General features: G+C 47.6%; 6 protein-coding genes across 6 annotated transcripts; 3 read left to right on the top strand and 3 right to left on the bottom strand.

Moving 5' to 3' along the window:
• Nucleotides 1-701: 701 nt before the first annotated feature.
• N7455_009058 (uncharacterized protein) lies at nt 702-1,973 on the bottom strand (the record flags this gene model as incomplete). The annotated part of the gene is made up of 5 exons (XM_065606073.1): nt 702-1,065; nt 1,133-1,275; nt 1,329-1,536; nt 1,574-1,704; nt 1,776-1,973. The coding sequence occupies 5 exons, from the start codon at nt 1,971-1,973 to the stop codon at nt 702-704; spliced, it is 1,044 nt and encodes a 347-aa protein (XP_065461022.1).
• Nucleotides 1,974-3,703: 1,730 nt separating this feature from the next.
• Nucleotides 3,704-5,584, top strand: N7455_009057 (uncharacterized protein; the record flags this gene model as incomplete). Its single annotated transcript, XM_065606072.1, has 6 exons — nt 3,704-3,836; nt 3,937-3,988; nt 4,045-4,158; nt 4,227-4,309; nt 4,362-4,739; nt 4,800-5,584. The coding sequence occupies 6 exons, from the start codon at nt 3,704-3,706 to the stop codon at nt 5,582-5,584; spliced, it is 1,545 nt and encodes a 514-aa protein (XP_065461021.1).
• Nucleotides 5,585-6,002: 418 nt separating this feature from the next.
• N7455_009056 (DUF3716 domain-containing protein) lies at nt 6,003-7,117 on the top strand (the record flags this gene model as incomplete). The annotated part of the gene is made up of 4 exons (XM_065606071.1): nt 6,003-6,015; nt 6,088-6,438; nt 6,492-6,550; nt 6,644-7,117. 4 exons carry the CDS (start codon nt 6,003-6,005, stop codon nt 7,115-7,117), a joined length of 897 nt encoding a protein of 298 aa, XP_065461020.1.
• A 798-nt stretch (nt 7,118-7,915) lies between these two features.
• On the bottom strand, nt 7,916-8,701 carry N7455_009055 (YoaK family protein; the record flags this gene model as incomplete). The annotated part of the gene is made up of 1 exon (XM_040958765.1): nt 7,916-8,701. The coding sequence occupies one exon, from the start codon at nt 8,699-8,701 to the stop codon at nt 7,916-7,918; it is 786 nt and encodes a 261-aa protein (XP_040810771.1).
• Nucleotides 8,702-9,022: 321 nt separating this feature from the next.
• N7455_009054 (uncharacterized protein) lies at nt 9,023-10,501 on the top strand (the record flags this gene model as incomplete). The annotated part of the gene is made up of 3 exons (XM_040958746.1): nt 9,023-9,397; nt 9,454-9,793; nt 9,852-10,501. The coding sequence occupies 3 exons, from the start codon at nt 9,023-9,025 to the stop codon at nt 10,499-10,501; spliced, it is 1,365 nt and encodes a 454-aa protein (XP_040810788.1).
• Nucleotides 10,502-13,058: 2,557 nt separating this feature from the next.
• Nucleotides 13,059-14,306, bottom strand: N7455_009053 (uncharacterized protein; the record flags this gene model as incomplete). The annotated part of the gene is made up of 1 exon (XM_040958736.1): nt 13,059-14,306. The coding sequence occupies one exon, from the start codon at nt 14,304-14,306 to the stop codon at nt 13,059-13,061; it is 1,248 nt and encodes a 415-aa protein (XP_040810822.1).
• Nucleotides 14,307-14,533: the final 227 nt, after the last annotated feature.

Below are 14,533 nucleotides of genomic sequence, written 5' to 3'. Positions count from 1 at the left end.
ACTTGGGTCGCTATTGAGAGGTCCGTAGCAATCACGACCACTTTCGGTGATTATTAGGATGAGAGATAGGAAACAAATGCGTGGCAATGCCCGAACAAAATATTTTGGTCAAAAAGGTCGATTTTAGCTGTAAACTGATGATGTCATAGTGTGGGGAAAGCTTTACGGAGTTGGAAGCCACAGGATGAGAGTTGGGAAATGAACTTCTTTAGTTTGCTGGGGAAAGACCTATAGCTGAATACCGTAGAGCGCTCAGACGAACGGGGTGCGCTGAAATCTTGCAAGTGTATTGCAATTGATCGCTTGGTTCCGCCGCCTAACAGCCCGATATGGAGATGATGTCCTGTGTGTGATGGCTTTGGTGGTACAGCCTCGTGTTTGAAAGGACGGTCCGCTGTCAGTGTCACCAATGATATGTCTAGATCCTTGGTATTGCTGGCTTTCACATGAAATATTGTCCGATGATATCCGAAGTTGGACCTGGCGGATCTGAAGTGAATATATATCTGGTTGTCAACCTTACTCAAGTGGGTGTTAATTCAACTCTACACGTAAATCTTATCACCATCGTAGACTAAATTGCAGGTTAAGCTATTGAGACCACTCTGGGGGCCAATATTGAGAAACAATGAAGGATGAATGGTTCCTAATAGGTGTGGTCATTAAGTGTATATAGTATCCCGGGCCTCCCGTAGAGGGCGTCATCGTCTCTCCAAAAGCTCCACATTGTCGCGATCCACCGATATTTCAATACTCTTCAAAATTCTGTGTTTCGCAGGAGAATTACTCTTCCGCGACCCGGGATATGTCTCATTCGATCGGTCGGAATGTGGGGTGATCTTATGATTGGTTCGTGAATTGGAGGCGTCGTCGGTATAGGCGAGCCCGTTCTCGTCAACGTAGGCCGCGATGAATGGTTTCATTAATGGCGCCGTGAGCACAAGAACGCTGAGTGCCACATGAATTTCCGCCACAACCGTAGCAAAGCTCCCTTCGAGTGTTGGATCTGGCGAATTGACTTGTTGACTCATGTAATGGAGGTGGATCGCGGAGATAGGTATGAGGCTGTAAGTATGTCGGGTTATGGTTAGTGTCGATGTATGAAACTAGTTAGGGAAGAGCATGAACGTACAAAAGCCGACAACTAAGCACCAGAATTACAATGACTTTGTTGCTTAGTGTCGTCTGCAGTTGCATGATTGCCCGGATAGGATAGAGTAACAGTATAGATTCAAAAATAATATCCAATGCTGTGACGGCTTGCCAGTGGGGGAACTAGACGAATATGAGTGAACGAATATATAGTATTGAAAGTTACCTTGACCTACCAAAACGGAGCATTGTTTGTTGATATTATGCCATGGATGCCGATCACAGCGGAGTGACAGTAGAACTATAGTAATAGGAGCACAGAGTAGAGTAACCGTGAGAAGAGCATAGCTCATCCATTGCGAGCTACGTTGAGTAATGGTCCGGTAAAAAAGAGCCGTTGACGCCTTTGATGAGGATAATATTGCAATATAGAGGATATCCGCACTGTAAGCAGCCTAGAAGGAGATGTCAGAAATCATACCCCGTATCCTGATCACAGCCACTCGCCTTCTCGATCGAGTTCCAATACTCATCAGCCATCAGCAACTTTGATTTTCCCCAGCCAAGATAGATCTGCACAAAGATCACAGATATCTGTGCCAAGGCGAGGATCTAGATTTATCCAAGGTCAGTCACCAAGATCTTCTAAAGGAGTCCGCATTAGTTGAGACGGAAAGACATACCACAGTGGCCGCAAAAGTCAAATCATCCAACTGACGGACTCTTCTACTGTATGCAGAATGCACACGAATCCCCAGCGACCCCAGAACCAAAAATAACGAGAAAGATGCGATGACTGTAATTAATCCATTATGGTTTGTTTCGGTATCCACTGTCAGCGGAGGTGACATGCCCGGTGGCACTGGGGAAGGAGTTGACATGGCCAAAAGAAAGAAACATATCCTGACCTCCTCCTAGGAATTCGATGGAGGATATATTCAGCTGGAGCCAAACAACCTAGCTGACTCAGAAAATTGACGCCGTGATGCAGGGTATCCTAATCGCGAATAGCAGATCTCCATCCACTCTCAGCCTGGATGCAAACTGAGGTTTGACCTTGGTGCATTAGCTGATCCACGGGGACATGGGATGTGGATATACCGTTGGATTCTTGTTACGCGTCTTTAGCTTGATTTTCGATTTTGGGAATACGTGGGTTTGCCTTTTTGTGAGATATCTTGATCCTTGGCGGCCCGTATATGGATTGACAAGCCCCACGGAATATTCCGACAAATTAAAACCCATTGTGTCTAGTGGTGGAACCATACATCGGGAGTACATTTGTAGCTATCGAGGTACTGTGTACTGAGTAATCGACGGCTACAATCGGTTGGTCCGACAAACCATGTTGCGGATCACTTGGGCGCTTAATGTTCCAGCAAGCACAAAATGGGGTTCTCCCTAGTGTGGCATACCGTAGATTTAGAAACAAATAAAGTCACCATACTCCGGTGAAAGCAAGTGCAAATTTCTGTTACTTTCCATGTAGGGAGTTGGATATGTACTCGGTGGGTTATGGTGACTCGGAGGGTGGAGTTGCATCGTTACATTTACATTGTGCCGAATACAACAAAGTAAAATGATGCCCAGTACCCTTATAGTAGAACTATCCCGCGCCAAAGATATGGAGTACTTCATAGGGAATACGTGTGTAGCTAATTCTAGTTTGCCTAATTGCAATCGCAACTAACAGGGTACATGGGGGATGACATTGTGCGCAGGCAGGACTCTAAAAATAAAGACATACCGCAATAGGAATCTCGCAAATTTATTTATTTCACTATTCCCAACACCCATGTGATTTTATTTGAGGCACATTTGTTTTAAATTGCCCCAAACTTATCCCCAGTGGCAAGGTCAACCCTCCTCGGAACAACTGCCAAATCAAATTTCATTGTACAACCCTGGGATTGGATTGGTCTTACGTCCACACGGGAACATGCAGATGGAAGCCGACATACGGAATGGAATTAACGTCCTCAACGGACGGGGAGACAATCAAAGCAGCAGCAACCCGCGAGTGGCGTTTTGATAGGTTCGTTAGTGAATTCAGTTGAGACATCGATTTACGTGCTACAACCCGAGGAATGGGCTTGGTGTTGGATTTCCTTTCTTCTTTTCGATGATACACGGGAGCGCTGATGCCAGTAAACACAGTACGGCGGTTGACAGGGATAAAGTATTAGTCCACCCGACGACGAGAGGTCCTTGCCCACCAAATATGGATTAAACCGCGCTGTGCCACTTCAAATTACCCCCAGCATTTATAGAAGTTAAGCCGAATCCGGTCCGACTGTTGGTGAAGGCCCTGCCATGTGTTCTTGTGTACAGTGTCGGTAGATTTCATCGCCCGTCGAGGGGTATGTAACATATAGGTGGGGTGAAATTCGGCTTCAAAGTCGACTCGGTGTATCACTCTAGGGGATGCTTGCAGCGGAACAGCCGAGATTGCCTAGACTTGACAAAGTCCAGTCTGTGTTTTTTCTTTGTATCTCCAATCTCAGGTCGTCTGTTTCATCTTTGATTAATATCTGACATTTGAGGTCAGCTCCTCCATAACTAAACAGTATTGATATGTTAACGCCTCTTTCGACCGACGTCAATTATCAAAATGCCACCAGAAAGCCCGCAAACACAAGGTCATATCAGATCCTTTGACAGAGTTCACACGATGGAAGAAGAAAACCCCACGAAAGGTCGGCCAGAGATGGAGGGCAGCCCACAGGATCAGGATGATATGACACGTATGGGAAAAATACAAGAATTGAAGGTGTTATTCGTCCCCCTGAATGGAAATTTGACACCATGAACTGATGTGTTCGCAGCGCAACTTTCGACCCCTAGCAGCATTGAGCTTTTCAGCGGTCCTTCAAGCTACCTGGGAGTTCATACTCATGTAAGAGGAAGTCTCTGCAAACCGCATCACATAAGCCACTAATCCCCTCGGAATAGCTCAAACACGCAAGGTCTCGAAAATGGCGGCCTCGCTGGTGTATTTTGGTCTTACATGTGGACCTTCGTTGGGTTTGGCTTCATCATTGTTTCACTAGCCGAGATGGCTTCGATGTGAGTTCTAATTGATCGATGTCTTTCATGGTCGGAGATTTCTCACATATCCCTGTTCGATGCACTAGGGCACCTACGTCAGGAGGCCAATACCATTGGGTATCGGAGTTTTCCTCACCTCGTTACCAGAAGTTCCTGAGTTACACCACTGGTGAGATTCCTCGTGTAATGACCCCTCTCAATCGTTAACCGTCGCGATACAGGATGGATGTCCGTATTAGCCTGGCAGGCAGGTGCTGCATCTGGCTCCTTCCTAACCGGGACTATCATCCAAGGTCTCATCTCCCTCCGTGACCCGAGCTACGAGCCCCAAAATTGGCAAGGAACGCTCTTTGTATTCGCGATGATAGCTGCCATTTACTTTTTCAATGTCTACGCAGCAAGCTGGATGCCACGAATCCAGAACCTCCTTCTCGCGCTACATTTGATATGCTGGGTCGTCATTGTGGTTGTCCTGTTCGCTATGGCTCCTCACAACTCCGCAAAAACCGTATTTACCTCGTTCCACAATGGTGGAAGTTGGTCTACTATGAGTATCAGCTTGATGATTGGTCAAATTACCGCTATATATGGCTCTCTAAGTATGTATAGCACTGTATCACTATGTCCAGGTACAACGCTAACATACGCACTGCCTACAGGTTCCGACGCTACTGCACACATGTCCGAAGAAGTCAAGGACGCAGGCCGATACGTACCAATAGCCATCGCATGGGGATACTTTGGTAACGGAATACTCGCATTGGTAATAATCATTGGATACCTCTTCGCTCTACCCTCCGTACCCGACGCGCTCAACGACAGCACCGGGTTCCCCTTCATCTACGTATTCCGCCAATTCCTCTCTACCTCGGGGGTCAATGGCCTCACAGCAATAATATTGGTTCCAGTTATATTCAGTAACATCCTCTTCAATGCGTCAACCGCACGTCAAACATATGCATTCGCACGGGATCAGGGTCTACCATTCGCGGACTGGATCTCGCGAGTTGACCCGCATCGGCGAATCCCAGTGCGAGCCATCGCACTCTCCTGTATGATCAGCGGCTTGTTGTCGCTCATCAACATCGGCTCGCAAGTTGCATTCAACGCGATTATCTCTCTCAATGTTGCGGCGCTCATGTACACCTATGCGGTGTCGATCAGCTGTGTAATTTACCGGAAGATCGCCTGTCCCGAAACGTTGCCTCCTCGACGTTGGAGTCTTGGTACTTTCGGTCTTGCAATAAATATAATTGGGCTGCTTTATGTTCTTTTCGCACTCTTTTGGTCTTTCTGGCCTCCCAGCCCTTTCCCTTCGGAGCGAGATTTCAATTGGAGTGTGGTCATCTTCGTTGGTGTGTTTATCGTCAGTCTTTTGATGTACGCGTTCGAGGGAAGAAGGCATTATGTTGGCCCTGTTGCGACGGTCCAACGGAGCTATTGATATTGAGGTTCGTTTTTGGTTTTCTTATAGGCCCTACCTACACTACATAGTAACGCCATCCTCTAGGACGAGATGATGACCAGGCAATGAATATATGAACTTCGACTTACGTTGTGCAATGGACTCTCCAGAAAAAGCATTATCTCATCATGATCTGGGCTTTGTAGGATCCAAATATAGTATGATTGATCGATATGTGTCAAAAGTTGTTACATGAGGCCATGTTTGTGTTTCGGCCCCGTGGATTGGTGGCATATAAATAGGGAATAGATTTCCTGAACCCTCTTTTCCTCTTCATCCTCCAACACTGGATATCTTTCTTCATCGGCCCCATCAGTTCATAGGCTTTCCGTATCATAATATTGAGTGTTGTACCAGTTGTTAATGAGCACAGTTGGATGCAGGGTTTGATATCAACATGGCCACCGGGAGTCAGTTACCCAGTCCTTGTTTAAATCCGTACAATAGCCATCTAGGTTGGTGCTGACAGTATGGTTTCATAGATCACCTGTTCTATTTGGACCACAATAAGAATGTTAATGTTGAAGACCTAGGAAATAGGTCGCGATTGTGCAAGGTCATATCTGAACTCAAACCTGTCCGAGATGTCGATTGGTCAACATCTCGAGAGGGTCACACCACTCTCTCCACCAACGGGCAGGCCCTTGCTGCCCATGGTCAACGTTGTGGAGATGTAATGACACACAAAGAAGCCTGCCAGTATTGCAAGGCTGGTTTTGGCGCCTTTCAAAGTTGTGTCGTTATTTGGTACGACGGCCCCAGCTCGTATATGAAGGGAGGTAGTTGTATGAACTGTTACTTTGGAGGAAGATGGAGGGGCAAATGCTCGCTATGTAAGTCGTTATCTTCTCAAGATATATTACGTTCTAATAATGTTCCGGGCTAGTGCCTGAGAATCAGAGAGTGAAAGCCGACAGACATCAGGGTAATGACGAAGGGAGTACCGTGAGTTCTGCATCCTTGCTTCCGACTCCCTTTAAAATTTTCAAGCAACGCAGTGTGCGACATGAAGATGAAACAATCTAACAATGGAAAAAGCAGGCTCGTCTGAGTTACGATCCCGTTCAATACCTGCAAGCGAAAAAGCGCAAGAGAAGTCTGGAATATGATAGCACATACTACCAGTCTCCACTTGACCAGCCCAACATCAAAGGGAAAGGGAAATTTGGGGAGAAGCGGCAGGCACTTGAGTCGATCCACTCCGTCTATGAGCGCGTGGTGCAAGACATGGATCGGCTTTTCAAAGTTCTATCCGAGGCAAATGAGCTAGAGTCTGGTGAAGATACAGAGGAAGATGAAGAAGATCCAGTTGTTGTTGGCTCTGATACAGATGAGGAAGATACGAAGGAAACTGCTGTTGAGGCTGTTGAGGCTGTTGTAAAAGTTGAGGAAATCGAAAAGAAGCATGTCAAAATTGCCAAGTCTGACTTGAAAAAGGTGGAAGACGAAGAGCAACCTACGACATCCAAGAAGTCCCGCGCAAGCAGGGGAAAAGGAAAAAAAAGCCATTGAGGCTAAGGAGGAGTGACTGTACACTGAGTCAGTCACCATGGCCGTTATCCATGCTTGGACTTGCTTGGATTGGCTCGTATAGCCTCTTACTATTCCGACCGGGTTTCTTCTGCAATCATGTTCATGCCCAGTTTGGGAATTTGGGGAAGTGTTTCTCTTCGCTGTAATGTTTCTGCTTCTTTCTATTGCGAGTGCTACATGTCCCGTCAACCATTGATATTGCTGCTTTAAAAACGAAAGAGAAAGAAAGAGCAAAGGAGGGAAAAAGAACCATAGTCTAGAATATTTCATTAATTTGAGAAAGGAACTTCACAGAATCATATGTATCGCTATAACCAGGCATATGGGCAATGCCCATTACTTTGTAATAGTATATAACTATGAAAGGCGAGGTACAAGACCATCCCTCACCTTCCCGGCCTCGGCTTTTGAAAGGACTTACTCCAATACTCCAATTTCTCAACATGATCTATCACTATACCAGGTAGAGACGAGGTCAAACCACGGCTTTGGAGACATTTAGCGCGGCACCCCGCATCTCCTCCCCCTGAATTGCCATGGCCCGTGGTTATTAATATAGATATCGAACCTTGGAAGGACCCGATGTATTAACATGATTATTTCAACTCAATGGAAAGAAGGTCCAACCAATTGCATAATAGTGGGAACTAGCACCATTACATACAGCTGAGATAGTATATTTTAGTATCATCATTTTAGTATCATCTATATCAACCCAACATCAACACCAGTACACAATGTATATAGTACCGCGGCCATGCACCTGTCTTGTAAAACTCATTCTGTATCCTCCTCACACTTTCCATTCCAGGCCAACCAAGTGACGACAATCACTAATTTCAAACCCGCCGCGGTCCACAAAGCCCCCATCATCCCCACGGAGCTATGAGCCCAGAGACCCCCCAAGACCACGCCGAGCAACAAACACAAGACTGCGCCAATCCGCCGCATCTCCTCGGCATGACCGATCACCTTCCTCGATAGGAAATCGGGATGCGAAAACAAATCACAATAAGTACTAGTGAGAACAACACTAGTCAAGCCACTGAAGTTCAAAACACGACTCGTCACAGCCTGCCCACTACTCTGGAATGCGATGAGCGCCACCGGGACGAGGACCAACCAACTCAAGGGCGCGCCGCGGGCCGGCCGATAAATCGTAACGATCAAAGCGGCAATACAGACACACAAGGTTTGAGCAAGAAACGACGCACAGAGCACCCATCTCCGTCTCGCCGGGAAGACACGGTGGAAAGTGGCGAAGCACAGCGAGCCCAGACAGAACCCCGCAATAGAGACTCCGGATTTGATCCAGCGATCATCTTCAGTGCCAACGAGACCCAGGCCAAAATATACAGTGTTGCCGGTTTGCATGCTCACGAAGGAGCCCCATATGAGTACCGAGGAGCTGTCCAGGAGGCCGGTGATGACGTAACAGAATATCAGGACCAGGTCGCCGTATGTCGGGTCGAGGTCGCTGCGCAGGTGTTTGGATACCCGGGACAACTGAGATGGCTTAGAGCGTCTGTGGTTGCCCAACAGGGCATCTGTTTCGCTAGACATTGGTGGTGAGGTGAGGTGGTGGACGGATTGAAATGAAGGGAAGTTGTTTTATGTGGAGCCCGCGGTGTAGGAACTCGATCTCGATGTCGGCAAAGACTGAAACTCCGTCATCCCCCTCAAAAGATCATCAGAGGGCGCTGAAATGTAATCGGCAAATCTGTTGGAGTAAATAGTTGGAGACACGATATGCGACCGGGATATGCCCAAGGTCGTGACGTCGATGCGGAGAAACAACATTTTTTGAGTTCAGACGCCGTGCATTTACCTTCTTAGAACTTCCTCTTTTCTCCTCCGTGTAACTCATTCATTTTCAAGCTCATCATGCAGATTACACACATCCTATTAAACCTGGCATGTCTCCAGGCTACATGGGCTATCCCTGCCCCGGATCACAGCCTACAGAAGCTACTCCAAGTACCAGCCGGCCATCCCGCAGAATGGCTCGGTCAACAGCCTATTTCACGACACCCGCCTTTCTCTCCAGGACATCGGGACCCGTATGACCACAAGGTCGACTCTGTTGGCGATGAGCGACAACCACTGCCGTTCCGCAATGGAGATGGTACAACCGTGATGGGACCGCGGAATCGAGATCGCGAACGCCAGAACCCTGATCTTGTTCGTCCGCCGAGTACCGATCATGGCAGTATGCCTAATATGCGATGGAGTTTTGCAGATTCACATATTCGGATTGAGGTATGGTCATTGTAATATGATGTGTTGTACATCGTTATCTAAACATGTATGTATAGGAAGGCGGATGGACTAGACAAACAACTATCCGTGAGCTGCCGACTAGCCGCGAGCTCGCCGGTGTGAACATGCGTCTGGATCAAGGGGTTATTCGTGAACTGCATTGGCACACTGAAGCCGAATGGGCGTATGTTCTTGCTGGAAAAGTACGAGTCACTGCGCTAGACTTGGAAGGTGCCACTTTTATGGACGACCTGGAGGCAGGAGATCTATGGTATTTCCCTGCTGGACATCCACACTCGCTCCAAGGTCTCGGTGAGAATGGCACAGAATTCCTTCTGATCTTCGATGATGGGAACTTCTCCGAAGAGTCCACCTTCGTCTTGACTGATTGGTTGGGTATGTTAACTCGTCTAAGTCTCGATCTATGAATTCCAAGTACTAACCCTGTTCCCAGCGCACACCCCCAAAGCAGTTCTAGGAGAAAACTTCCGGATGTCCCCAGAACAATTCGACAATATCCCGACATCCGAGAAGTACATATTCCAAGGCTCAAACCCCGGAAGCATTGACCAAGAAAAACCACGCACATTCAAGAAGTCAAAGATAAACTTCACTCACCACATGCACGCCCAAGAGCCTCTTGAAACCAGCGGCGGTCGTGTGCGTATTACCGATTCCACCAACTTCCCAATTTCAAAAACCGTAGCAGCCGCACATTTAGAGATTGCCCCGGGCGCACTACGCGAGATGCACTGGCACCCTAATGCCGATGAATGGTCATATTTCAAGAAAGGTCGTGCCCGAGTTACGATATTTGCCGCGGAAGGAAACGCCAGAACATTCAACTACATGGCCGGTGACGTCGGCATCGTGCCTCGGAATATGGGACACTTTGTCGAGAACTTGAGCGACGATGAACCGCTAGAGGTTTTGGAAATCTTCCGCGCGGATCGATTCCGGGATTTCTCTCTGTTCCAATGGCTTGGTAGCTCACCGCGCCGAATGATTGCTGAGAATATTTTCCCCGGCGATGCTAAAGCTGCGGCGGAATTCTTGAAAAAGATCGAAGATGCTGAGAAGGATCCTATCAGGGATACAATCTGATTGCCATTTTTAGATAGCTTGATAGCGGGCTCGGAGGGTTTGCAGATAAAAGGAAATATGAGGTCTTTGAATACATGGCACGTCCGTGTAATGATGAAGTTGCAGGCAGACGATAAACAGATGTCCATTAATTTGTTTGGGAATACACGATACATGGCATTGCTTGCTGTTCACCCTAGTCATAGAATTTCAAGTCCCCACCAAGGTCAATAGTAGGGAATTGGACATGTATGCTATTGCAATGCTTTGCAGCCAACGCCTGACTTTTCAAGGGGGTTACTAAAGCGTAGGTTGCCTCGTGCATTGGCATCCAGTCTGTCTTTGAAGGACCACAGCTCTCATAACAGGGGATTATCTTCCTCGTTGATGTTCGAGCCAAAGCTCCAGTAATCTTGTTAGCTAGGATAGGCTGTTGCTGGAAGGACTGACTGCCTGTAGCCAGTATTCCTATGTCTGTGGCACCTCCCCGAAGATTCTCGCCGGCAGGATGAAGAGCAACTATAGTGTTAGGTATACAGGGGATCACCTATGGGGAAGCTAGTCTAAGCCTTACACGGATAGCCCTCAGAGACTAGTAGGTAGGTATGAAGATCCACGCTGACCTCATGGTACATATTTGTACGGAAGTGAGACTACCACCTGCACTGGGTCCCATGGATAATGGACTGTTGGCCTTGGGTTATCATGCCATGGCCTTGGTAGGTATCCGAGATCCCCGTTCCGGTATTGCAGCGGTGGATGAAGGCCGACTGCTGACCTTGAAGTGTCTGTTCATATGGAGGCCATTCCCTCACATGTGTATTTTGGGGGAACCGCCAGCTCGGGCAAGTTCAGTCTGGGTACCAGACTCTCGATTGATATTCACAGCGCGTAAAAGATGTGATGTTGGACCGGGTATAAGACATCAGCATGTCCTCTGGGTGGTCTTTTGAGTCGTCTTTTGAGTCGTCCTTTTAGTAGAACCTTTCAATAATCCTTTTGTCGATCTTTCTAGGCATGTGGTAGGTGATCTGATTCCCCAGCATAATGGGCAGTTCTTTCGCATATTGATGGGGTATAAATACCCAACTCTTACCTCGATGGTATGTCAGAAATCTCTTTCTCTCTCCTTCGCCCTGTAAGCGGGAAGATGCGATGACCACTGCAGATGCGAGGGAATAGGCTCAGGCAGTGGGCATCTCCCCACTGACAGCTCCCCCACGAGTTCTCTGTTTACTTAGAGTCGACAAGCCTCCAAAAGGCTGTGTACAACATCGTCACTCACCTGAAACCTGAAAGGTTCAAATTTGTGAAGAAGCTTATATCCGTCTTGAGCCTTATACGGCTCTGTTGGATTCACCCACAACACAAAGCGGGAAATCTGAGATGTGGAAAATTCCTCCTACAATCATCCCAGTGGTGATCACCATGGCACGCCTCTCAGATTAATCATGCCCCGAAAAGAAGACCCTTCCAAATCTGATATCATTCTCAATTCAGAAGACCTTGGATTCAATTCATCGCTGAACCTCTCCTAGAATGGGCAATCAATGCCTCGCAAACAAACCTCACTAGACTGAACTCGTCCCACTCCGCAATCTCAATCAAATCCCCCGACGCAAACTCAGATTTCTGGAGCTCTGACCAGGTTGAATGTGTCGCTGGAAAAGACTTGTACCAAGCGCAGAAGACAACAAACTGCACAGCGTGCTGCGGAAACATCCAAAGCTTCCAACGCAATACCGGCTGATCTCCGAAGCCGAACAGGATGAGGGTGAAAATCAATTGATGAAAATCTTGCTAAACAAAGAGGACCCATCTATCCCTTGTGCACCGGGAGGTGAATGCATGGCAAAAAGTGAGAGACTTTCCGACGTGGGTCACAACATATCGCAGCCGTTTGTGCCACTGTCGAAAGAGGAAGTGGAAATCTGGGGTTCAGATGAATGATGTCAGTAGAGTGAAGACAGAATTTATATTATCGACGGCAATATAGTTATCACATAATTGTAGGCTTCTTGGGCAGGTCGGGAATGGGATTGTGTAATAGGTTTCGACCAACCATTATACCTCGAGATGTGACATCCTTAATTCCAACCTCCATCAATATAGAAACAGATGTCATCTGTCTATGCCAAACTAGGGTGACAGGAGATTGAAATATCCCCTGGCCTGTAAGGGTTGGCCATCATCACTAAGCACATTTTGAATCTCATATTACATGTAACAGTACACGAAACCACCGTCATCTACGCGAAGGCTCCCACAATTATCACGGACCATGCGACTCCTATATGCAAGCCCCGTGCTTGCTGGTTGTCTACCCCGTCTCTCATGTTACCATATCTCGATTTAAATTTCATCCTGGTTATAGATGTTACGAGGAAGTAACCCTCCCAGTGGTGATAGATAAAACTGCTCCTAAGGTAAATCGAAATGTTTAGTTTCATTGAAAGTTGCAGGACCCTAATCACAAAGGTCGTCGAACCGATAAAGGGTCATCTAGTGGCATCACAAGCCTGCCTCTGTGATGGCATCTCCCAAGTCCAGGCGATGTCTGTAGAATGAGGACAGTCTCCTAGTTGTCCCTGTGTTGTTCATCGGGAGTTTCCTTTTCGACACTAATTTCGGAATTCGACGTGGCAAGGTAGAGGAGAGGGTCGATGGGAACACTGCCATCCTCATAGATAGAGAGCATTGGATCATCGATGTCGAAAGGTTCCAGGCACACCGCAAGAACAAAATTCGAATGCTCCGGATCTTCAAAGAATTCCCTTAACTTCGTCCAATCCTGGGTGAAAGCATCCGCTTGTTGGTGTCGATCTTCATCTTCATCATAACAGTGGACCCGAATGCTCTGCAAATCTAAACCTAATGCTTCGCAGTTTAGGCAACGACGAATGTTATCACGGAACTGCTGGACACCGGGGAAAACTCGAGGGTCCCAGGGGAATGTGAATTGCGGACCCGGTACAGCCACTTGTCTGCTCTTAGCTTGTTGAATAGCAAGCACCGTTTCGTGGTACATCGCAACGGTTTCGTTGTGCACCCAGAATATCTCGAGCTCGATGGGTCGTGATTGATCGGGGAGTCCAGTCTGTGTCACCGTCTGCATCCACGACGGGGCGTGCGAATCGTTCACAATGCGACCACTTTTCATAACCTCCATATTTGCAAACCGACGCTTCCAGTTTCCCTTATGAAACCCACTGCCCAGATATCGAAGCACTTCCCAGCAACGATTGTAACATTCAAGTTCGTTCTCCCCCTTATCTGTCAGGGGCCCAAGCTCAGGGCATGGGAAGTTGTCCATAGTTTCTGGGAAAGATAAGGTACGGCCGAATTTGTTAGATGCATGGCGTTTCAAAAACTCCGCTTGTTCGATTTGCGTTCGGGACAGATTCTCCGCAAAGCCCGTATCCCTGTATTGCTTGACGTGCAGTACCATCTTCCACAAAGTCCAAGCCACGATCTTCCGTTTCTGGATGGTTTGGTGGTATGCAGGATCTCCTGGCTGCCAGGTCCATACCAACTCAGGAGATGAGTCCACAGCTATGATTTCGCTTCGTGATCCTGAATTGCATAAAAATCCGAAGGCGCCAGCTTTTGTCATCTTTTGAGCCGCCGGTGCGAAGTACTTTTCGGCAATCAAGGTAGGCCACGAGATAGCGAATTCTCGAAGGTCCGAAGAATTCTGAAATCCGAGATATGCTGCCAACTGAGCCTCATGATCTTCCAACTTCGTCCAATTCTTCCCATTTAGTTCGACTGGCTCGAAATTGGTTGTTTTGGTGGGTCCTGCTAACCTCAGTGATTTCGGGGACATTGGTGCCTGTATAAAAAGGTAAGTTGTCAGAATGTGCTGTCAATGCGGCTTATGCGTCAGTGTTCTTACGTTCTCCGGGGGGGGGGGGGGGGGTGGAGTATCAGATGCCGGGCAAGGGACACGCTTGTTTTAGGATTGAAACAACCTCGTTGTGGTCCCAGGCCCCCAAGCTTGTCACGCGCTGATGAATAACACGGTGTTAGTGATACGCAACCAAAAGAATGAAC

Source organism: Penicillium solitum (genome assembly GCF_028829755.1).
Source record: "Penicillium solitum strain IBT 25940 chromosome Unknown utg000005l_segment0_segment0, whole genome shotgun sequence".
In the NCBI taxonomy this organism is placed as follows: Eukaryota; Fungi; Ascomycota; class Eurotiomycetes; order Eurotiales; family Aspergillaceae; genus Penicillium; species Penicillium solitum.
The sequence above is the reverse complement of the archived record's forward strand: the minus strand, read 5'-3'. Positions and strand labels throughout refer to the sequence as shown.